The 25,627-nt window shown below is 32.3% G+C and overlaps 3 protein-coding genes across 3 annotated transcripts; all 3 read left to right on the top strand.

Annotated features, from left to right (window-relative positions):
- On the top strand, nt 1–4,158 carry LOC123710892 (odorant receptor 67c-like). Its single transcript, XM_045663182.1, has 7 exons — nt 1–75; nt 894–1,056; nt 1,581–1,677; nt 1,779–1,883; nt 2,234–2,322; nt 3,613–3,679; nt 4,105–4,158. The coding sequence occupies exons 1-7, from the start codon at nt 33–35 to the stop codon at nt 4,156–4,158; spliced, it is 618 nt and encodes a 205-aa protein (XP_045519138.1). The 5' UTR covers nt 1–32.
- A 1,372-nt stretch (nt 4,159–5,530) lies between these two features.
- Nucleotides 5,531–17,289, top strand: LOC123710607 (odorant receptor 67c-like). Its single transcript, XM_045662626.1, has 6 exons — nt 5,531–5,662; nt 6,140–6,236; nt 7,028–7,132; nt 7,841–7,929; nt 8,443–8,509; nt 17,230–17,289. Exons 1-6 carry the CDS (start codon nt 5,553–5,555, stop codon nt 17,287–17,289), a joined length of 528 nt encoding a protein of 175 aa, XP_045518582.1. The 5' UTR covers nt 5,531–5,552.
- Nucleotides 17,290–20,715: 3,426 nt separating this feature from the next.
- Nucleotides 20,716–24,641, top strand: LOC123711195 (YY1-associated factor 2). Its single transcript, XM_045663648.1, has 3 exons — nt 20,716–21,005; nt 23,904–24,073; nt 24,282–24,641. The coding sequence occupies exons 1-3, from the start codon at nt 20,870–20,872 to the stop codon at nt 24,384–24,386; spliced, it is 411 nt and encodes a 136-aa protein (XP_045519604.1). The 5' UTR covers nt 20,716–20,869; the 3' UTR covers nt 24,387–24,641.
- The last annotated feature ends 986 nt before the right edge of the window (nt 24,642–25,627 follow it).

Raw genomic sequence — 25,627 nt, 5'->3', positions numbered from 1 at the left:
ACTATGTACGATATTTGTATGATCCATATTCTATGCCTTGGTGGCCAGGCGAGTACATACATCAGGTTGGATGCTGTAAGTACATCTTTTAGTATGTTGTCAGTGTCTATTTGATAATTATTATAAGTACGTTAATATTATGTCAGTTTCTAACAGCTTGAACGCATACATTTCCTTTGAGACCTAATGTCTTCGGTTTTAAAATAAGTTTCCTCATCAAAATGTGGTCCCAGCAACTACATTCTTACATACGTAAGTATAGTTAATTATGTCGTTGGTATGTTTGGAAATTTTCGCATTTGATTGGTAGTTTAATTAAGTTTAGTTCTAAATACCACTAGGACTAAGTATTCAATTATTATTTTTTTATTATTCCTATACCTTTATATAATTTATACATTTATCGTGCAAAGAGTGTAGCAAGTTTTACAATAACGCTGTAATTTCTGTAAAAAAATTTTTTTACTATTTATTTTGATATAGATATATAGGAATTAAAAGTTGCTTTACGTATATGGTGTACTATTCTTATTTTAAAATTTACTACAGGAGAATGCGGTGTTTAAAAAACAATACATTTAACTAATTGTAATAAAACTAGGTTTTAGTAAATAAAATTCCTTTTTAGAAAAGGGGTGTCACACCTCGCTTCTCGGCCACAGATCTACCTGGGGGTTTAGTGAAGATGACTTAACAGTAGTGTATGTAGAAAGTCGAAAACTTAATTTGTATGAAAATGACAGTTCGTGTCGACAAAGTTTCATACAAATTTAGTTTTCGACTTTCTACATATACTACTGTTAAGGCATCTTATCTAAGCCCCCTGATCACGATTGATAGACCATTAGGGGTCCAATCTATAAAAAAAATCAAAATGTGGTGTAACTTTTCAGCGGTAATCGTGTGCGTGAATCTTTTTGGTGCAGATGCACTTTTGTATGCATTTTGTTTGTATTTACGAATGCATTTTGAAATATTATCCATTGATTTCGAAAGATTATCCGATAGCAAGGAGGACCTAATAGAATTAGTATTGAGACACCAGGAACTAATCGAGTGAGTTTTATGGATTTAATTAAAAGCCTAGATAAAAAACGATTTTAGTTAAATTAACCCCAGGAGTAATTCAATACCGGAGTACAAATAACACTTGCTGTAAAGAAATGTCGATGAAACAAATGCAGTAATCTGAAGCCAAGATCCATTAAGGGTTATAGCGCTAGTGGATTATTATTATTAATTAGTTTGATCAAGGGCCTTACTCTGTGTCCAATACGGATCCTGTTGTTGTATGTAAGTTAGAAGCTCTCTCAATAGCACTGATGTTCATGGAATCGAGTGGTAGAAAACCTCATTATTGAAGAGGTATTGTTGTCGGTATTGGAAGTTACAGAGTAGATGCTCTGCTGCTTATACCACATATTATATACTGGTTAAACCTGTTCATTACAAAATAAGTATACTTCCAGGCTTTTAGATAAACAAAGCCAACAATAGGTACCTGTGAAGAATGAACCAGGAAATTGCGAATTTTTTCAACATAAATGAATATTGTTATTGATTCTCATTCACAATTTCAGATTAGTCAACGAAGTACAAAATATATATTCAACATCTATGCTATTTAATATAATAATTAGTTCGTTTACAATATGTTTCTGTGGATTTAACATAACGGTAAATGTGTTTCTATATTTTTTTACATAAGACGAAAATTAATAATATTAAAAAAAAATTGATTATTCTTTTATATTAATTAGAAATGTTATTTTTTTTAGTTTATCAAAGATGTGGGTACTTCATTCGCGTTCATGAATTTTCTATTAATGAGTTTGTATCAAATTTTTATGTTATGTTTCTTTGGTGACATGATAAGCGTTTCGGTAAGCCTAGATTTCATATTTTATTTTAATTACCAGAATTTAGGCTCGTATTTTTTCTTCTACCAGCTCGTATTTTGTAGAAGACATCTGGTAGAAGGAAGAAGTCGTGGTTGCGAAGTGTATGGGATCGGACCGGCATCGCATCAGCCGAGAAGCTTCTTAGACTAACGCAAGATACCCGGCAATTAAAATTGTTAACAGGCAACCTTTATTAATAAAGTTACACTTTAAGAAGAAGAAGGCTCGTATTCTAAAAAGTATCTTAAGCCAGAATCCTGTGTTGTTACGCTGCTAATTATGTCAAACGTCATACAGGATAAATGGTTTGACAATTCTTTAAACCTTTTCAGAGCACAAAAATTGCTGATGCGATTTATATAAACAAGTGGTACGAGGCCAAACCAGCATTTCAAAGGAGTTTATTTATTATAATTATGCGGTTTGTATCCATTTACAATATTGAACAGTTCACTGGTCAGGGAAACTGTATAATGTATTTCTTTATGCATCCAGGTGTGTAATGGTTGCAATTTAAAAAAACTGTATCAAAATTTTAAAATAACGAAATGTATGAAGATGAATTAAGCCGAGCATTAATATAGTGTATAATAATCTGAATCTGAATAATTGTGCATAATAATCTGAAACTACGTCTCTACGCGTACTATGTATCTCTATAGGCTCGAGGTTCTCCACGAGGTTAATCCCGGCTTTCCAAGGTTGATACTTTGCATTGCGAACACTTTCAACTCCCTGCCCCGGGACGGCCACGAGAGGCACAAGACAGACTTTCAACGTATATAAAACTGCATAAAGACTTACTTGGTGGGTGCCGAGTCATGTACCCCAGACGAGAGAAGCCAGACTTCTATGCAGTAACCAGGGGGATGTGGATGGTGAGGGAGGGGCCGGTAGACCTGCTCGAATAATACGTGGTGAATATTATGAGAGTGAAGGTGAAGGCATCGAGATTCATGACATACATCTCGCTTCGCTATCCTGACTCAGGATCGAAGCAAATGGAGTACTGTGGTGAATTGACGTTTTTGACCGTAACCTAAACAAGTATAATTATGCCATAATTTCTCTGTACCTGGCGTGTGGTATGTTTGATGCTCACAAAGCCTACGAAGCTCCAGAAGCGAAAGATAAACAAATATAATATAAGTTGCCCTACCTATCTAACAGATACTTGTCGTGTTAACCGTTACGGACTCTTTATGTAAACGCTTATCCAACTAGGTTATCATATACTAATTTATAATAAGTTATTGAATGCCTGAACCAGGAGAATGATAGTAAGGTAAAAGTAGATGTTGACAATCGCTGGTAGAATCAGAGGACATTCCTGTCCCATTTTCCAAGCTTAGTAGAAGCCTTCTCGCCGTCAAGTAAATTTCGTGATTAAGGGTTTGTAAAAAATGAGCAAACATTATATTTAAAATAAAGTATTTGGTTGACTGAGCTTTACTCAATGTGGTCAAGGCTGCTTGAATTACAAAATGCTGTATATGTTTTTACGAGAAACATAAATACTTTCGATTTATATGGTGCAATGTCACGTCAGAATAGCAACATATTTTTTGTATATTCTGTATATTTACAAAGGTTTTTTTACCAAGGACTTTTGCGAATATTCGTAGTACACTTTAAAGATTCAAATTTAGAAGACTTTCATTCTAAATGTTTTTGAACCTATTAAATTAATAAGTAAGTATTATCTTCTCAGGTCTCGAAAGCCTTGCGTTCTCTCGGCGGCAAAATTTGCGACCCTCAATCTTATAACGTTTACTAAGGTGAGATTCTAAAGGCGTTTCAGGCAGCAAGTTGATTAAGCCGCCTTTATGCATCACGATATTCTGGGTTCGATGATTGCCCCTACCTTTAAACTAAATGTTATTTCGTGAACTCCAGGCATCCCATCATCCTATTCGTCTCCTTTTAGAAGAACTTTTCGTCAAAATTCATCGATAATCAGATAGAACATTCTGATAAATGAGGTCTGGATATCCTGTCACACATTGAAATAAATTCTCATTTAGTTTCATAATTACCGAATCTTTTTCTTAGTCAAACATAACAAAATGTTTATCCTATGCTATTATTATTATGTATGCCTATTAGAGTTTATCACATTAAATTTTGTATTTTATATTTCTTTACAATGTGCCGAAAGTTTGCAAGGTTTTATTAAGAAAAATAATATTTTTTTGTTTTTCAGATTCTGAGTCGTTCCTGGTCTTATTTTGCTTTATTAAGAACAATGTACCGTTAATAAAGTACTTACGCAAACTGCTATTTTATTTCAAATCTAGACTTTGCTTTGGTATTATGACTTTGATTTTAATTTTTACATTAGTTAACCTTATAAATCCGCTTTAGGTTTTCCCAAGACATCATAGTTTTCTGGAAATAGTATAAAACTAAAAGTAGACTTTCATTAATTCTTTTAAAGCTTTTAATGAACTGAGTTTCTCGGATTTTTTATTAAGTATATGTAATGCTCAATTATTTTTAACATCTGATTAAATAATACAACTGTGTAAGTCTTCCTTATGAGTGACTTTAGATAGCTATAAGAGTTACAAATTGAACTTTTACTTGTCGATAATTAATAACCGTGATGTCTGACTAGAATCTACAATTAATATATCTTTACTAACCCTTCTAATTAATGTCTCAACAATCCGTTTTTATTTGACAAAAGAGAATATTAAACATCTTAAATATTCCTTTGATGGTTTCAAGCCAGTAATTAGCCAATGTAAATAGAATGTTGTTCTTACTTCTCCGTGAGTTCAGTCGCTACTGTCCAAAACATTCAGCTAAGACGAAGGTTTTATTGTATGGAAACATTTTTTGTTAAAATCTCCTAAAATGGTCGAGTTTGAAAATTCATTCAAATTAACCAAAATATCATTATTCATATCAGGTGTTAATCTGTCAATAAAAACGTCGATTCCCTTAAATTTTCTCTTTATTTTCAATTTACTATGGCTGTTTACTGATGTGTTTGGTGAATTTTATTGGGTGATCGAAGGAATAAGAGCTGGTAAGAGCTTTGAAGAACTGTCAGTGATTGTGCCGTGCACTGTCATTTGTTTTTTGGCCGCCTTTAGATGTGTTCCATTGTATCTTAATAACAAGCATCTAGCTAATATTTTCGACAAACTTCGAGAGATTCATCCTAAAGCAGAGGACAAAGAAAATATGATTGAAAAAGAAGAGAACGAAATAACAGAACGTGCTATTAAGCTGTTTTATAATATTGTTATTTTTATGGTAATAGCCAATACATCTGTTGTTATTGCTTTTTGTTTGCTACCTCTGTTATTGATGGCCATAGATTATCAGAAAACAGGAGAAGTAGAACTTAAACTACCATTTTTGGTCAAGTACTTCTTTGATCCATTCACAATGACAAATTGGCCGTTTGTATATTTTCATCATATTTGGTCCAGTGAGTAATTTAAATTAATTTAATACTAATAATTTGTGACTCGATATGAAAGGGAATAATAAATTTTCTCCCTTATATATTATTATAAAGCGATATACTTGCGAAAAATACAATATTTTTGTGACCTACATTTTGTTTTAGCATTTATAGTGGTTTTGTACCTGTTTGGAGCTGATACATTTTTCCATGCGTGTTGCATCTACCTGAGAATGCACTTTGAGTTACTGTGCAGCCGCTTCCAGAAGGTTGTCACAAATTCTAAGAAGGAGACAGAGGAACGACTTCGGGCATGCATCTTACAACATCAGGAGCTTATTGCGTTCGCATCTTACTATAATTAATTAATTAGTACTTATGAGTTCTACGAGTACAACTAATTTTTATTTGGGTTCATCTGTTTAAGTGGTGATAATAACATTTCTGAAACATGTTCATATTTAACGTAATAATATGAAATTATGCTTTTTATATTACATTTTAACTAACCAACCACAAGGCTCGGTAATCTGTTCCTGGTGTAGCTAGTAAGTCTAAGCACCATGAACTAATTGTAAATAAATAACTTTAAGAATATCTTATTCCGCAATGTACATACTATAATTAACCGTGGGGGTGAGAATGTAAATCATAAAACGATGGCGTGTTTCGCTTAATTGTGATTGGTCTAACGGAAAGATCACGACAACAACACGACATGTTGCGTGGGGCAAACGAAACGCGCCATCTTGTCGTCTTTCTTTTTCAATTCTAACTCCGTGAGAATAATCTTTGTTTAATAAATAGTTTACATTTTCAGATTAGTTGAGCTGATGGAACAATTATATTCTAAGTCTTTTCTATTCAATATAATGCTAAGTTCAGTATTAATATGTTTAGGTGGATTTAACATCGTGGTGAGTTTATTTTCTTCTATCACTACAGTCCTACATATTAATTATTACTAACTATTACACCATAGTCACGGGTTCGTATCTGTGGTTATGATGCGAAGAGTTTGACGTATCAAAACCTACCAATTCTTAAAAGGTCGGCAGCGCACTTGTAAGGCTTCTGGCAATTTGAGCGTTCATGGTCGGCGGTATTACATAACATCTTCCCGCTTACCCCCTGTCATAAAAAAACATAAACTGTTATAAGCAGTATTTTACTTGCGTAGATCTTTGCAGAGTTTGACAAAGTATTAACTTTCATCTTTTAATGATCTCAGTCAAAATGCGTCAATTAATAAATGGAGACATATAAGTGCTATATTTAAACGGTGCAAATAGACAGATAGAGATTTAATTTGTATGAAAAGTGTCTTTTTTATAGATAGATAGTAGACATAGAGATAGAATATTTAAATTAAATAGATAATTTATTATAAAAGGGGACAAGGATATGAAATAATTACCTTAAGCATTAGCTTAGGTGGTTTGGCCATGTAGAACGGATGAATGAGAAGCGGTTAACAAGTAGAATATACAAAGCAACCGTGGATGGTGAGGTCGGGTTGGGTAGGTCATGTCGTATTTAGTCGAAGTTAAAAGTACCCATAACTGTCGAGCATGCATGGTGAATGTCATTAAAGTGGATAAAGCGAAAGAGTTATTTCAGGACCGTTGCAGGTGTAAATGCATGGTCTCCTAACCCTTCGGAAAAACAGCGCAAAGATATAAATAAATAATAATATTTTTTATTACAGTTCAGTAAACAGTTTGGCCCAATATTCGCGTTTGTGAATTTCCTGGTAATGTGCCTGTATCAGATATTTATGATCTGCTACTTTGGGGACATGGTGGTGATATCGGTAATATTTTTTAATTCCTCCAACCACAGTTTTTTTATTCGCATACACAATAATCTAGGGTGTCTATAGTTTCAATGTCTATGGGCATAAATTGTAGTAGAAAATAGTTCGTTCCAAATCGTCCAAGTCTCATATAAAAATATTGTTACATTCTATTAAAACCTTCGATTGAAAAAACAAATAATTAATATTTGTACCCACGATGGGAACTAATATAATTCGGGGTATTTTTTTATACTTGTCCTATGTGTGAATAAAGTCCCACAAAACTGTGGAATTGACTTCCGGCGGGGGACTTCCCTGGGAGATACAACCTTCAGATGTGTAAAAAAACAGCATACTCCTCAGTCCTTCGTCGAAGGTCGGCAACCCACTCCATGCGTTGCGATGACTGCTCGTTGTGGGCGTCCCGTAGGCTCGTTTGCTCCGCTATCCTATAATAAAAACAAAAAGGAAAGTTTGACTGTATTGTAGATAATATGCCATGTATATGTAAGCTATATATTTACACATTTCAAAAATGACTTCGTATAGTATAAGACATTTATGTACAAAATTGATTAACCGGACCAATTCATCAACGCATCACAGGGGTTTGAAAACTATTGTTGATCCATTAAATAAAAGCGTAAAAACAACCTAGTAGACCCTTAACAAGGGAAGATTCGTATACTATAATGATACGTACCTAGGTGATTGTATTTTCAGAGTTCACAAGTAGGTGACGCGATTTTCAACAGTAAATGGTACAACGCCGAACTTAAAATTAAGAAAAGTCTATACATTGTACTTTTAAGGTATTTATATTTTTCATTTTATTATTAGGATGTTTGGTGACATAACTGACTTCATACTAAAAGGTTACGGGTCTGTTTCACAATGTATGGATAAAGTACCAATTAGCTATGCAACACATAAATTATTTGGAAGATAAAAGTAACTTCGCGTTTCATCGGACTCATAATTTATGATGGACTTTATGTGACGAATAGCGCTATGTGATAGTCGTGAACCGCAACAATAGTGTTAACCTACCATTAAGTAATATATAGCTTATTTGGGACTTATGTAGAACTTATCCGTAGGTACATTGTGAAACAGACCCTAACTCTTAAAGTCAAATCCAATACTATATCATATTACATAGTTATCAATATTAAAGCTATTAACAGGCTGTTTCAATTAATTATTATTTAATCTGTAATAACTTTAACTAATAGCAATAGTTCTTGACAGTACAAACACGATTTGCATATCATCTAACACTAATACTATTTAAAAGTAAACATGCTATGGTGTTTTATTTTCAGGTCCCAAAAACCGTGTACGCTGACGGCAGCCAAATTTGCAACTCTTAATCTGAGAGCTTTCACAACGGTATATAAATCGACTAATATTGTAGTTTAATTGTTTTATTTATATAATTTGTATGTTTATAAGCCATAAAACTATAAGAAGCCTGGATAAGCTAGTATTTAATTCTTATGTTTCACTTATTTGGACGAATTGAAGTCAAACGCACAGTAACTGGATGGTTATCGTATAAAACAACGAAATTATGTTGTGTTTCGTTTGATTGTGATAGGTCCAATGAATTTTATTGCATTTCTGTGATTGGACTAGATGCTGTAGACCAAAAACAATTAAACAATTGTGCGCCATTGTTTCGTCTTTTGTTTATTATGTAAAATTAATGAAAAAAAAAAACAAATATAAATCTAAATAAAAATATGTTTTTATATGTAGTAAAATTTAGACATTATTTTTAGACATCTTTTTTAATTTCAGATTCTAAGCCGCTCCTGGTCATACTTCGCTCTTCTCAGAACTATGTACAATTAAATAATTAATGCTTACACTATTTAAAATATTATAGTAGTAGATGATTAAATTCTTCTAATAAAGATACTGTCATAGTTTAAAGAATTATTTTTCCTAATCAGTTTTTCAAAGTCCTAAGAAAAATTATCTACCTTCCATCTGGAAGGAAAGTCCTAAGTTACAACCTTATTACAACCGTACATAGTTGTTTATTAAAATTATCATTGCTCCTTTATTTTACTACTTTTTGTATTGTTTTTTTTATATAAGCTATGTTCCTTATGCAGTGTTACGACCTCAGGAGTAAAAGTCGCACGCTGAAGACGCTAGGACAAGTGTGCTACGTACGCTCTTTCAGTCATGACAATTCTCAACATCGCTAATGCAAGGAAACAAGCGGAATATACAGCGGTGCGGAGGCAACAAGTCAACGTAGGGCTTTTCAAGACATGTACGACCTTTAGTAATGAATACTAAAGATGCTCATTATAGGACCCTAAGTAGAATTAGTTTGGCAACATCTTTCAAAGCTTGCCTTTAACCTTGAATCACTTTTCGCTAGCATTCCGTCCTTGACTTGAATTTTTACTTTGATTGGTTTCAATTCAGGTCAATCTAGTTTCTAGCGCGTGGCGACATTCGGACCAAAAAATTGATAGAATACGCTTTGCTATTTTACGTCTTATTACTGTATTGAGAATGTATTATTATTAGATTTTTGAGTATTAAAATTAAGATTTACAAACTTCAATAAAAATTCCTTACGATCACATAAGTATGTCGCTAAATCATCGCTTAGATATATAACAGTTGGGCTGAAAAGATCGTAGGCTAACATAGAAAAAAAATTGCCATCGTTTACTTATATGTGATGAAACAACACTGTCTTCCTTTCAAATGGGACAATTTTTCCACCGCATCAAACGCTCCAATAACGCTACATACCTAATAGTCGCTGTTGATTGATAGTTGTTTTTTTTCTCTTAAGGTATTCGATGAATATTATACATTGCATGTCCCAAAATATTGGTGCCAACCTTGCTAGACGACTTTTGCGTTTGTCCACGCTTCGGTGTCGGTTCATTCATATATCCGATATATCGGTCAGAACTGGTATGTATCCACCAAAAATTTAAAAGAATAATACTCTACATCATACATACTCGTAAAACGTCGTTTAAAGCCCCAAAAACCCCAAAAGCCTCCATTGGATACTGTAGGCTATCCTATCATTAATGTATTGTTTAACATATTCTACTTATAACCAATTAATTCGGTACGATAATTGTTTCGCCGGCAAATATAGCTATGCGTCATATGTGCGTTTATGACTAAACCAAGCCTGATCATATGTCTAGGAATAAAAATCATTATGTAGTAATAACTTTGTGCTCATATTTATATATAAAAAAACACATTTAAATTAGCAATTATATCTTCATACAATTTCTTGATAGTAAAGATGTAATGAATTTTTGATTCTAATTCCAAATTCCAGTAGTGGAAATAATAAATGGGCGTATGACAATGCGCTACCCATAGAGTGCCATAGAACAGGTTCTTTTTTCAAATTTATTGCCTGTCATTTTTTACATGTGCCCGTGTGTGCACTTGCCAAACACTATGGGGGCTATACGAGGGGTGGGCTTGAAAATTAATAGGGCTGTCAGTGTTTTATAACTATTATTCAGATTTAAAAAAACTTAAAAATGCATGAAATTGAGTTGAAAACGTAACAATAGTAAGATTATAAATGGAGAGTAAAATAATATAACCTAATCCAAAGAACAAAATATTATAAAATTTATTTACAAATAACTCAGCTTTTAGTAATCGATTCTTGTACAGATACATATTATGGCTATCAATCGCTTAATAGATCATCTATAAAAAATACACCTCGTATACTAGTCCGGATCTCGGAAATGTTAGGTGTTTTGAATTCGGAATTCGGTATTCGAATTGTAAAATGTAAAACTAAATAGTTCCTACAAAACAACTGTAGCTTGCACAAGTTATAAGAATTATTTTATTTTAATGTAATATTGCAGTAGCCCTGTAATAAAATACCTATACTCCCGTCTGCCGTCTGGCGCAGCGGGGCACTTCATACCCCACACACACTAACTCTACAGATGTGTGTGTGTGTGGTATTAATATTACTTCTACGTATAGGACCTTATAAATTTCTTGTTAATCTGAAATTATTTAAACGTATCAGTAGACGCTCACAGTATAATGTGTCAAGAATATCACTTAGGCCTGTCTTACCAGATAGAATATATTCCATATATATAATCCGTATTGTACGAGATCATAAAAGCAACATACCATTTAATATGATTATTGACAGTAATTTTTACGAAAATCTTATTTTTTTTGATTTCGGTAAATATATTAGTACTGATGTTAATACTCTGTTTCGACAAACAAACATATAATTAAAAATGCAGACAGGGTCTTTTTCATTGCAGCATATGATTTTGTCATAAAATGAGTTAGGAATTAACCAAATGGTTATACCGTAAATGGTTCCGACAGCAACGATGCGAGATATGAAACAATTCGCATCAAGTACAAATACTATAACAATTTTACAATTCTTAAGAACTTACAAATTCTTAAAAGGCCGGAAACACATCAGATGAGCCCGTTTGTCCTGTTCTATGTTCTGAAAAAAACTGAAAAAGTTACTAGGGAAAACTTTCGACTACGTAATGGAGATTATGAAGAGCGATTATCACTCAGAAAGCAAGTGAGTGCTTAACTAACCTCTGACACAGAGTTACTTCACAGAAATGACACTCTTTTTGCTCTTACTTTAATATTCGATGTCACCGCAGCAGTGTAGAATATGCTGGCCCACGGTCCCGACCCGTGACCTAACAATTTAGTTTTAGAAATACAAAACCAATGATACCGAATAAATATTAAATATAGTTGATTAATAACTTACACGTTGCTTATACATATAACTAAAGACTCTCGAATGAGTTCATATGAAAAAATCATCGTCATCGAAGCGGTTCCCAGAAAAATAGTCCGTCAGCAAAGTACATAGGTATGTCAAAGTATAACAGTAAATATGAAATAATATTTGCCCCAAGTAACAGTATACCTAGACCACTCGCTTACCATAAATTAAAATAAATTACTGAAAAAATATTATTTATAAAGAACTATTAAATTATTCATGAACTTAAAGTTTCGAACGAAACACGTAATTATCAAAACATTATATTATTTAGGGTTCATTACTATTATGTCTATAAAAGTTCATGATACATCAATTGGTTATAATGTACCGCAAGGAGGAAATACTGCCAGCATTAAAGGTACACTGCCACAGACCGCAAACATACCTAATTAATTTTAGTTTAAAAAAAGTGCACTTTTAAATATTATCATTACTTTAGTGAATTACCTAAAGTCCTATATCCATATCCGGCGTAGAATACCTGCCTGATCGTTAGGGTACGGCCTTGGTGGGTATCATTGATAGTTAGACAGCATTGCCTATAAAATACCACGAAACTGCCTGCTCTGTTAAAGTTGTTAAAGCCCTAACCAGTCCCAGTCATTTACATCCACGGCATAGTCCTGGAAGCTGCCGCAAGAAAGTGGGCGTCACAACCCAAGCTGCGGCTGAGCTAAGGATGCAGGGCAAAGGCGATGATGCTAGGCCTAACTCATCTGTTCTTAACTCACTAGGGAGTGATATAAGATAACGATAAAAGAATATGTGAACTAAATCAAGCCTGGATTGGACTAGAGTATAATGTGCAAATCACTCGCTTACCCGAAACTAGCATATTAATGAAGCAAACAGAGTATAATTATTACTATATATACTTTTTTTAAAGAATCATATGTAAGGAGACGTTTCGACAGATATGATTTTCCTCAAACATGTTATACGGAACACGGTTCTGGGTTACGGCCCAGCGGACAAGTAGCGCATATAACATTTTACAGCCGAGTCCTCTAAAAACATCGATTTCCTGAGCCAGACCTCCTAGATAAAATTATATGGAAGATCGACAATTTTTGTTTTATACAGTAACAAAATTTTGAAATTTTACAAAAACTTATAGATTGTAAATACATATGTCCAATCACCGCCACCTAAATGTCATTTTTTTTTAATTTAGTGGTAGTCTCATCGTTTATTCGAAATTGTATTTCCTATGCGGAACCTCAGGCAAGTTTCTTATACTCACAAGCCAGTGTTACATATTCGGTGACTGGTGTATGTAATTTTAATATCGTGTTTTGTTTTTCTTAAATACAGGAAAATTATAGTTTCCACAGTAGATAAATAAAGTTTGTAGTTAAAAAATACTTATCGACTTTAAACTTAGAGATTGAAGCTGTGTTTTTTAATATCCCGTTTAAGTACAATATGTATATTATAAATGCATTTAATTTTTGTTTTTTTTTAGAATAAACATGATAAAGTTTTAATGTTACGGAATTTACTTTACAATAGCAAATTTGAAAAATCTATTAAGTAAAGCTGGAGAACTTATAGCCTGTATGTTGCCATATACTTAACCATTAAGCTAACAGTGCTTTATTTAACGTTATTCTAAGATGTCAGTGGTTTCATTACTATAAATAATCTATATCGCTGTCAACTACCTACATATCCTTTCACTAAATACATAAGGACCCTGCTTTAAAATTACTATAATTATTAAAATATTGATACCATTGACAGAAATTTAGAATTTTCTTAATTATTCAGCGTATAATTACTAACTATATAAACAAACTGGCAGTGTACTCGGACTCAAACTTCAACAGACATGGAAACAAATCGGGCCCTTAAAGAACTCGATAAGATTTTTTCGTTATTAGGCCTTTCCTATGATAGGTCATCTAAAAAAGACCGTATAAAACGGCGTTGCATCTATATATTTAACTTTATCTGGCACAATTCTGATGTTTTCGGCGCGCTCGTCTGGTTTTTTGTTGCTTTGCAAAAGGGAGCATCGTTCATAGATCTAACGTATATAGCTCCATGTATTGCGTTCAGTTTTCTAGCAAGTTTTCGAATATATTCTGTAATAAGCAATGAGGAGAAGGTCTACGAACTAATAACAACACTAAGAGAGTTGGAACACCGAGCTATGTCCGACACGGAAATAACAGAAATCTTTAGAGAGGACACGAAATTCTTGCATAAAGTATTGAAGATGTCTAAAGTACTAAATTTTATATTGATTTTAATGTTCTTCATAACACCGTTAATTTTGATTCTTGTTATGTATCTCAATACTGGGAAATGGGATCTTTTGTTGCCGTTTTTGATTGTTTATCCATTTGACTCACATGACATAAGATATTGGCCGTTTGTGTATTTGCATCAGCTGTGGTCAGGTCAGTATAATAAAATTTGTTAGTCCGTAATATTAATTTCTTAAATTGATACGATTACTATAGATATATCGAACAGACAATACTTAAAATAAAAAAAGTTTGAAATGTTGCTTTCATGCGTTATTTAAAATTGTTCTACTAATTTTGTATACATATTTGTTACCGCTGAGAATGTGTGATTGTTCCAAAGCCTACTAGAAAATGATAGCTGTTAATAAGTACTTCATATGAAACCTATAGGTATTTATGAAGCAAGAATACTAAACGCAAACATATTTTTCTTCTGTATGTTGTCCACATGATCTATTATACTACCGATTATTTTATTATTGAAAATATTATTTTATTTCGTTACTGTGATTTGGTCATTATGTTTTATATTTTTCAGAAGTCATTGCGATCCTCGAGATATGTAGCACAGACAATCTTTTTTACATATGCTGTACGTTTATTCGGATACAGTTTCGTATACTACAGACAAAATTTTCTAAAATAAACATGCATAGATCACTCAACGCTGATCATTTTAAGCTGGAGTTCACAGAGCTTGTGATATTGCATCAACAACTGATACGGTAGAGTTTTAATATTAAAAAGAAAATAGCGGTTTATCAAAATTTCGTAACGGGCTATTTGGCAGTATGAAAAATTAAGTCTTATTCAGGGTAATCTATATAAAAACCTATAATGAACACGTCAATACGTTTGTTTACGTAGTTCGTCATAAGGACTGGTCCAGAATCACGAGAGAGAATCAGAGACTGGGAAAGGTCAAATACGTAACCCAAAAGATCAATTGAATATCCCAAATATTTTTTTGTTCCCGTAATTTTAATAATGCGTTAATAATACATTTAAGTAGTTTAAAATAGCAGTTATTTCTATCTTGGTGTATCACGATAACGTTTGATATTTAAGTTATAACCACGCTTGGAGTTTATGTTTGGTTTAGTTTGTTGGTTGAGTTCGAGGTTTACTATAAATTGCACAAAAATTCCCCTGGACATCGTCAGTCCCCCTAAATTTCGGGGGAAAATCCCCAAGTATCACATAGGCATCACTGGACAGACTTTTCGGGAGTAGCGTTTAGGTGGGTTCTTGAAACTATGAATGTTTATTTGAATTTTTGAAGCCAATACTTAACTGAATTAAAAATAATATTGGGTTTATAGTCATTGATATAGAATGGTTTTTAAATACCTATCATGTAGCCCATTGTTTGATAATGACACCAATGTTAAATTTTCACTTTTTAATCATTTTTAACGTACAATCTATTTTTTGATGTGTATCATCTGAAAGGTGATCTATCTACTGACAGGTCAGGTCATGTCCTGACACACATCTTAAATTGGGCTTCAAATAGATTCCTATACACCGTTGCTGACTCGGTGAATAGGAATGCATTAATTTCGTGCATGGATAGAAAAAATCATTGATAAAATATACTTAACACTTCTACCATGACTAACTTGTAACTGGACTTCTATTTGGTCTTAATTCGCATTTAATAATTTTAAGAAGTTTAAAGCATCTGATTTGTGTTTGAATATTATATTTGCAGGTCCTTGAAAATTCTAGATCAAATTTATTCAAAATCCACACTTCTTTACTTTCTAACGAGCTCAATTATAATTTGTTTAAATGGCTTTAATGTTATGGTATGTATATCCGTTTTATAAATGTTAATGTTGATAGTTAAAAGTAAAGCGGAAAAAATATCAACCAGGCGCGAACGTTCTGGAATTTTAGATTAAGTTTCATGAAATTTAATATGTGAAAATTAATTAACATGAGTTTAAATAAAAGTCCGACTCATGAGTCTGAATTACTACTAGTATTTGTGAGTTTCAACTAATACGTTTTCAGAGTATGGGAGACAAGGCGTTTACGAGTGTGTTCCTCACCTTTCTATTGTCAAGTTTATTGCAAATATTTTTTATTTGTTTCTTCGGTGACTTGGTGATGCAGTCGGTATGTTAAAATAATCTAAAAGTATTTATAATATTTAATGTTCAGAAACAAATCAAGTGTTTAATTTAATTATTAAGTAATACGAACGACAAAACCTTGGTCTTGGGCTTATTCTGCTTCTGTGCCTGGCACGCGCCGGCCTTTTGTCGACCCTTTTGCCCTAAGGCCGGTTTCTTCACGTTGTTTTCCTATACCGTAAGCGCACAGGAAACTCCATTAGTTTCGGGGTTCCCACCTACTAATTAGGGTCAAATACTCAAGCCACTAGACAAACAATTAATTATGAAACTTATATTACTAGTAAATATATCATTTATTAGTACATAGTCCTTTTTTAGAGTTCTGGTGTAAGTAACGCAATGTATAGCAGCAAGTGGTACAATGCTGATGTTAAAGTTAGGAAACTTTGTAATATTGTTCAGATAAGGTATGTATAATACCATTTGTATATATATATATTTAAAACCAACCAACTGAAGCTATAGTATATGTTCGTAATAATAGCAAGTTTGGACCTGATCGTTCCCTAGGGCTTCATAAAGTCATAAGTTATGTATTGCTCTCGCGTCTTACCTACAGCTGACAGTTGCACAGATACAGTAAATATTTAATCAGAAAATAAAGTATTTACCTAACGTTATATACTAAAGTAATTCGGACCGATTATAGAAATTCTTTCACCAGCAGTAATTGTTTGTAAATAAATTTATTTTACGTAAAATCTGGCAACATCCAAGATAGTGGAATGTTTTGTCTATTATACCTAAGATGTATGTTTTCAGAGCTCAGATGGCTAGCAAGTTAACTGCTTATGGATTTGCTGACGTGAACTTAAGAGCCTTTATGAGTGTGGGTTTATAATATTTAGATTGTATATTAATTTAAACCTTGTTGCAAAAATTTATTTATATTTTTTACAGATTCTGAGCACAGCCTGGTCGTATTTCGCTCTTTTAAAAACACTGTATAACCCATCGTGAAATAATTACAATTATACTTTCTCTCTCTCTAATCTCATATTAAATGTTAATTGTAATAAAATATTTTACTCAAACCATTTTTTCAATGCACAATATTTAGTTGGCATAGACTATGATAATGCTGAAAGCCAGATGTTAATGGCAAGGATATTTTATAAACCATAAAAACGATTTCTAGAGCTGGATAGCATTTAAAATGCCAATCCTTTCTTTTTAAATCCACAGATAGGAAATAAATCAGCTTGTCGTTTTTTCGGTTGTCCGCTGGTTCGTATTTCCGGGCAGCCAATTTCTTTTTCTTTTATTGCATGCAACAGGTTGGCGTGTATGATTCAATGCAAACTTTTTGTTGTGGCAACACAGACAGTGTTGACAACATTTTTCACAGGTGAGTTTTGAAATTTGAAAGTGAAATTCGTTTACTTTTTAGGTTTGACCTGAACCGCTTTATGGTTAGGAACGTAAGTTTTAGTTTTATGTAAATAACTCTCTGGGTACTGACTAACTCTCTATATTATTGAATTTAACTCGAGTTAATTCCATTAAAAAATCGTTATTATTGTTGTTACATTTAGTTGAACTCTGGTCTTCTGTTTTGTTATATAGGTGCTTACGTCTTGAGTGACTAGAGTAAAATATTTTCAGAATAACACAACATCTATCTCTTTTTTTATGGAATAAACTCAATTTATAATCTGAGTATAGATCAGGTGAAAATGAAAGAGTAAGGCCGTATTCTAGAACGTTAATCAAACTTAAATCTGATATCAAGATCTGTCAACTTTTAAGATTATCACATTGGACAGTCCTTAAGACCTAGAAAACTATTATGAATATTCGTCATTAGGTATCTGCCAGTGTAAATGGTAATGTGTGCTACCTAAATTCAACGGGGCTCGCGCCAATTGATTGGAAAAATAACTTATTATTTTTAATATTTTCAACAGATTATGCAAAACAAATTTTAATTTTAAGACTGTATTCTAAAAAAAATCCCGGTGTCGTCCACGTTTCTGATTATAAAGTATATGATTTAACATAAATCTAGGTATACGTACGATAAACACGAATTGGATGCATATTATACAAAACAAGAAAAAATATATTTAAATACTTTATACTACTACCATCTAATGTATAAATATTCGATCAGATTAGGTTATATCAATTGACACGCGGATAGACCTTGTACAGATTCGTGTGAAACATTTATTATCTGTGGCAGTAAGTCACTATTACAATAAAACCACAATGTCTCGACGCTACAGGTGGTCGGGGTGTCGGGATGTTCAACTGCGACCCCGAGTTTTGTGTTCTTAACTCGTGTGATTTATTGGCGAGCTGTCGAATTAGAAAAACTTTTTTAGAATGCTCTTGCTATAGACACTTCTTAGCGTAGTTTTGTAGAGTAATATTCTTGGGCAGACGCAACCTAATTAATTGATTAAGTACTATTCAAGTGTTTTATACATAAACGATCTTCTATAAGTATTTTGTAAATCTGTGACGAATATACATATTTTCGTTTCCAGAGGGCTGGGGCAGGCCATTTACCTTACTGAATGTAGTTTTAGTTATTACGTAATATGACAAAAGTATTAATAATTTAAAATAATATTTTCTGTTAATAATTAGATGCAATGACGTAGTAAATAAGCATTATATTTTATACATTAGTTCCTTTTCCGCACAGACTCTACCAATGCAATACGATTATTATTGGGGACCCTAGATCTAGATTGCACTACGTCATATCCATTTATCACTTTGACATAGAAGCTGAAATAATTGGTAGGAACAAAACCGTCTCAACTTTCACGCTTTCTTATATTGTACTTTAATCTTAACACAATATATTGTTCAATTTATACAATACTTATTTAAATATTTTAATTTCTCCACGTTAAATGTCTCCATCGAAAAAGTGGTAAAAAGATCTTCAATAGCTTCCCAGAAATATGTGAAACTCGAATTGAGGCTCCCAACGATAAGTGACACCTACAAAAAGTAGCGGTTTCACGTGTTTGGGAAAGCGCGGGAATAACGTTAGTGTTCCAATTTCGAAATATTGTATATGGTATCAGAACTTGGTAATTATAATATTATGATTAGTTTGGATAGACTATAGATTTAACGCAAAATTTTAATCTAGTTTTAACAAAAAGATGGTGTTTATTAATTAACTCTTCTATGAAGTTTATTGATAGATGCTTATGTCGAGACTATAAATATGCCATACACATACTAAAGTTATTTGTAAATAAATGTGTTTTATATGAAATATTAATTAAATATAACATCACACATACATATTAGGTGTACAAAACAAGTCGAAGTTAATTCAAGTAAATCATAGTATAGAAAAACTATTTAAATTCGTTGGAGGATTGGATCAGACTTGTAATAAAAATAATAATATTACGTTACTAACTAACACAAGAAAGAAAACAAACGGTACCATTGACTATAATATAAAAAGATACTTTATAAGAATTAACCCTCGAAACTCCACAAAAACGTAGCAGGTAGAAACAAAATTTCACATCGATCCCTCTTTTCGACGAATTTCCGTACCTTTATTATAGACCCTTTCTCGATTTTTTTAAATTCTAGTTGATTCTGTAAACTTTTGCTTTATGCACGAGAACACTACCTATACGTTTGTGGAATTCAGGATTTATAATATTTTTAATTTCGTAAAGTTTATTGAATATATTATGCCCACAAAATTTCTTTAATTGTCAACTGTCAAATAATTTGAAAATTTAGATTAAATTAATAAAATAATATAAATGGTTGTTGGGATTGTGGAAAAACGTCTCACAAGATTTATTTTAATACAATATATAAATGCCTGCTATATACTGAGTGTGATTTTATGAGCTTCAGAAAATACTAAAACGCCCTAGACATTTGATACCTCATAAAAAGTAGCTAAGTCCGTTTTGAAATAGTAAAATCCGCGGCGTAACCGTGTAAAAAATTATTGTATTGTCCATTTTGTTTTATTTGTTAGGTAAAATTCAGTTTTTATTTAGGTTGCAATTCGGTAGCAAGTGATAATTTAAATGTCAAGGTTAATATTGTTACAACTTTCACTGTGGAGCAAAACCAGTGATAAAGGTAAATATGAAATTTTATATTTATTTATTTAAAATATATTTCTATAATATCAACAATATATAGAGTTAATAGTAATCCTCTATCCTTAACTAAATAAAAACGTTTTAATGAAATAACATTCGTTATTAAAAGCAACCATTTAAGGATATGGACTTACCTACTTCTAAACATATTAAATACATATGCGTCTTTTTTCAATCTAAGATCCTATTGAAATTGTTATCTGTTCCAAAGGTCGGTAAAACAGTCTGGGCCGCTAGTTGGCGCTTGCTCCGTTTTATCGACAAGTTGCCTTGTCTGTCATGGCGTAGTGTTTTTCAGAGTCGTTTTTATTTAAACCAAAATAATGATTTCTATACGAGAAAATCCGTTTCAATGTAATAAAAAGCATAGTGTTTATTGTAAAATATCATGATTGGTACATATTATATCGTTTCGATTGGAAGTGACCATTAAAATGGACAAGAAAAATGCAATTCGAAGAGGGAAACGTCCCTCTAAAGTGCTCGAAGAAAATTATTGGGATTGCAGCGTTTGCACGTACAGAAATAATGCTGAAGCTTTTAAATGTTCAATGTGTGACGTTAGAAAAGGTGTGTATCATTAAAAAAACTTAGTATTCCTATTGGAGTTAGTTAAATATAGGTCATTCACTTTTGACTCATTTCATTAAGTATGTACTTCAATATATTTCGTTACCTTTCTTTTTACAGCTAGTGCTAAAAACTATGAGTATATAAACACAGATTTCTAACACAACATAAATTGATTTCTGTAATATAACCTTAAAGAATCTGGCACACAAATAGTTTGTATATATTGATTATGTTAGATGAGGTCTTTCAGTGACATCTAGACTTATCTAGAGGTACTTTACTTATTAAAAATATATATTTATATATTAATCATACACAATAAATTTATGCATGTGCATGAATCCATAATCTTAATCATCATTTTCATTTTGTGATATGTATGAAAAAGCAAAATGCTTTACTTGTTAATTATTATGTATTTATTTTTTACACTACTATTTGATATTAAAAATATTTGCAATGGGATGGGATATTAGTTGGGATTCAGAAATCTACACTTACAGACTATATAGATATAAATGAGATGTAGACAGTACAATACATATTATTCATAATACACATATACAGTAGTTTTCATGTTATCTTATAACATAAATGTTTGGCCTAATTTTAAATAGAAGTAACTAAATCAATAAAGAGATTGGATGTGACAAAAGCATTTTAAATTATACTTAGCTTATATCCATCTCTGGAGGGACAAGTTATTTTTATTTAGTATCAACGAGGAGGATTACTACTTATATTAGTTGTGTTTTTTCTTTGATACACTGTTTAATTAATATGGTATTATCTTGATGTTGTTTTTTTAATGATTTTAATAAATATAAATTGTGCATTTTCTTAAGAACAGCATATCCTTTATTACTTTCATAAATAAACTCATGCCTTGTTAATGACTATCCACAAGTATTAGATATCTTATTTATAAGATTAGTCATCTTAATAAAATAAAACTGGCTTATGTAATCACAGCCTTGGTAATTGTGTAATTTCCCAAAGGGCAATACAGACTCATTGCTGCACCTATATTGAAAACTTATAGGCAAGTATTAAACTCATCTTATATATTACCCGCATTAAAAAAATACAATATTATATTATTTAAATTAATATTATTAGTAAATAAAAAAACTTGCAACCAAGCTCACGACGACGGGCATGTATTAATAATTTTTTGCGGGAATATTTTATATTCCTTAATATTTAGTTATACATATATTATACAGTTCCTCGCTCCGCTGGCCAATAAGATACGAAAACCTGTTTCCACTTGGGCCAAAGAAATAACACCACACATTTAGTATTTGAGCCTATATGTATTTCTCGTAAACCAATGAAGACCATCCTTTAGGTGACCTCGAACGGCTCCAAAATGAGTTCATAATGCGGTCGGAAAACGCCTACACAACAAACGCTGTTTGTATCAAATTTACTAGAATAATTTAAAGAGAAATTTGAACCTGCCAAATAGTGTTCACAACCGGCCAGTAAGCCAGGCAGATGTTGTTCCAGGACCATAAAATTATCGTTTATTTATTTATTGTGATCTACAATAAATTATAGATTTATTGAGAGAAAAGTAATTAAGAATAAAGTTTTATTTAGAGTATATGGAAGCTGATCTACATAAAAAAGGTAAACAAAGAGAATATAAGTACAATAGCAGTGTTGGCCTAGTGGTGTTAGCGTGCTACTCTCATCCCTGAGGTCGTAGGTTCGATCCCCCGCTTGGATCCAATGGACCTTCGTTCTATTTGCGCATTTAACATTCGCTCGAACAGTAAAGGAAAACATCTTGAGAAATCCGGCTTGCCTTAGATACAAAAAGTTGACGGCTTGTGTCAGGCACAGGATCATGATCACCTACTTGCAAATGATCATTAAACATATAAGTCTGAGGCCGAGACCTAATGAGATTAATTTTATTCTTTTATACGAAGAGAACGAAGCTAAGCCCCGGGGTGGAAGTTGTTAACTAACCTTAAATTGCTTTGACGCATTTCACAAGTAGGTACTCGACATAGCTATAGGTAATACAAGAGCTATAAATTCTGAGAAATTGCCACTCAGACCTTGCTGGAGGCAATACGAAACATCTTACAATTCAATTTGCTGGGAACTCGGTTCAGCTACACAGTTTTCGCATTAACCCTCCAACTTGTTACGTAACTATATCTATAGACTATGCCACTGACGGTAAATTCTATCGTATATGTTAATTCATACATTAAAAAAAATACGCCTACTAGGGTACGCCTAATACGGTCATAGTTGTGGCTGATAAATAGTATTCAATCCTTTACTCCAACTGCACATGTATACTTCACGGTTATATTTAAAACGAATGTAAGTGAATCCTAATTGATTATTATCAAACGTTGGGTTTCTTAGTGCAAACATACATTACAGCCTATAAATATGGATCTCAGATATAAACTAGATCTAGTTTAAATAAATAATTTTGTTTTGTCGAGAGTTAGGTTCGGTGTTATAGAGATGTTCAAGTAAATTCTAAGAGAAACTTTCTGTTTGAGGCTGGGTGTAAACTGGCTTTAATCGTTTTAAACATGAGCTAATAAGTAACATGAATGTTATATTAGAATGAGTGTTAGAAAAACTAATTTTGGCTTCAAGTGTGAAATGATTGCTAACATTTGATTTCCGCTTCTAATTATTAACTAAAATATATATGTATGTATGTAACTTTACTAATGTTAGTTGTAACATTACTATGGAATATGAACCCTATCCAATGAGTGTTAGCTAAATTCTTCCAATATAAATACATATATCTATAGGGCTAAAGACTTGCTTTTAGTAAATGAGCTTTCAGTCATTATTAATTTTTCTGTATTTTTTCTTTGTCGTTTTCTGATTTTGATCGATGATCTCCAGGTACCTCGACACGAAAGCCTCGAATTAACCCAGCGATGGTGGCGGCACAGGCGGCTGGCACGGCGCCCACTAGCTCGCAGAAGAGACCAAGGTCAGCAAACTCGCTCAAGAAGAAAAGACGTCAGCCACGACTTAACAATGTTGATAGAAGCTCTGCACAGACTAGAGAGGTGAGGTCTTTTATTTGATAGAATACTGACAAATATTGAAGTTTATTTAATCCTGTTTTGATAAAACATCTAGGCGATAGACAAGTTACCGTATAAGATAACATATACAATTTGTGTTTAATTAAATCAGACTAATATCGTTATGAATTGAGTTCCCTTTCAATAAATACTTATTGTCTCTTTGTCATCATGAAATCTTTTTCACAAGGTAACGGTAAGCGGTGTGACCGTAGTAATAACAGAATATAAGCCTAAGAAGTCAGTTTCGGCCAGCTCGAGTGACGTGGAATCCTCCAATGATGCACGCCCATGATCTCTGTTCTTCAATACAGATGCCGCCAAACTTGAATGGATTTAAACCAAGGAATTTTAATTCCCACGAGACGCTCTGCTCTTTTAATTGTCCGATAATGTTTAAGGGGTTGTGATTGACATATATGTATGCCAATTTAAATAGGTTCAATATGTCGTCAAATATGAGATATTCCAAAAAAACTTTTACTAGCTTTATATAAAATCTAGCATTTCTGTCAATTAAAAAGGCAAGGGATTCCATAATTCAATACCATTAATCATATCTGCGCCTGAATGGAATGTGAAACTCATACCGAGATGATGACGTCATCGTAAACGACGTGACGTCATCGTCAGGTGCGTGACCGTGATAAATCTCAGGATTGTGTTGTAAGAGTAAGTTTGGCGGAATTTGTATTTGTCCAATCTTTGCATTTTATAAAGACCTGTAAATGTTGAAAATGTTATTTACAGTTCTTTATGTAATGCTTAATTATAATTTATTTATTCTATTGGCATTGTATCTTTACATATAGGCAAGATACTGTATCTGGGACATTTGTGAATATATATATCTATCAGTTTGTACATTTTTCGCTTTTTTTCGTAATTTGTTTTAGCAATTTTATTCGTCTTTGGTCCCAAAGATCTGTCCATATAAGTTTGATGTTTTATATTTCTTAGGTAAGGTTTTGTTGTAACCTCACAAAGCCAATACAATAATATATAAATTTAAGGCTTTAATTTATTTTAAAATCACATTATTTATTAATGAATATTAGGAATCAGCGTATTGTATTATTTTTAATAGATGACTGAATTTGTATATCAACATATATTTCATTTAGTAGAATTTGTACATAAATGTGTGTTTTATAATAATTTTATATACAATTTCATTAAACATCACAATTGCTTGTCAATCAAGTCAATCATCACAAATGATTCAATCGTTTTAGACCAACAAGGTACAATGACCACTGAAGACATTCGTACTACGAATAGAATTAGGAAAAATGGAAATCTAAAGAGGATGCGTAAAACGACTTAGCAAGTTTTCTTAGTACATTTTTAGAGCCATAGTCATGCGAAAATAAATAAGAAACAGTCTTTAAGACGCGAATTTTATTTATTTAATAAATTAAATTATGTTATTATTGTAACGCTTCATTCGTTTACGAAGCATCATATCAAGAAAAAACAACCTAATTACATTAAAATTAAAAACACGCACACATATAGACTTTGGTCCCGAATGAA

Source organism: Pieris brassicae, chromosome 6 (assembly GCF_905147105.1).
Source record: "Pieris brassicae chromosome 6, ilPieBrab1.1, whole genome shotgun sequence".
Taxonomy (NCBI): Eukaryota; Metazoa; Arthropoda; class Insecta; order Lepidoptera; family Pieridae; genus Pieris; species Pieris brassicae.
This window is presented reverse-complemented; position numbering and strand designations above follow the sequence as displayed.

Excerpts from the sequence above, each read along its gene's own strand:
- LOC123710892 (XM_045663182.1), top strand. The coding sequence starts at position 33 with ATGCCTTGGTGGCCAGGCGAGTACATACATCAGGTTGGATGCT. Across the intron at positions 1,057-1,580 it reads AGACACCAGGAACTAATCGA|ATTAGTCAACGAAGTACAAA; the intron begins GTGAGTTTTATG and ends TCACAATTTCAG. Across the intron at positions 2,323-3,612 it reads TTATTTATTATAATTATGCG|GTCTCGAAAGCCTTGCGTTC; the intron begins GTTTGTATCCAT and ends TTATCTTCTCAG.
- LOC123711195 (XM_045663648.1), top strand. The coding sequence starts at position 20,870 with ATGGACAAGAAAAATGCAATTCGAAGAGGGAAACGTCCCTCTAAAGTG. Across the intron at positions 21,006-23,903 it reads AATGTGTGACGTTAGAAAAG|GTACCTCGACACGAAAGCCT; the intron begins GTGTGTATCATT and ends GATGATCTCCAG. Across the intron at positions 24,074-24,281 it reads GCTCTGCACAGACTAGAGAG|GTAACGGTAAGCGGTGTGAC; the intron begins GTGAGGTCTTTT and ends CTTTTTCACAAG.
- LOC123710607 (XM_045662626.1), top strand. The coding sequence starts at position 5,553 with ATGCACTTTGAGTTACTGTGCAGCCGCTTCCAGAAGGTTGTCACAAAT. Across the intron at positions 6,237-7,027 it reads TAGGTGGATTTAACATCGTG|TTCAGTAAACAGTTTGGCCC; the intron begins GTGAGTTTATTT and ends TTTTTATTACAG. Across the intron at positions 8,510-17,229 it reads ATCTGAGAGCTTTCACAACG|ATTCTGAGCACAGCCTGGTC; the intron begins GTATATAAATCG and ends TATTTTTTACAG.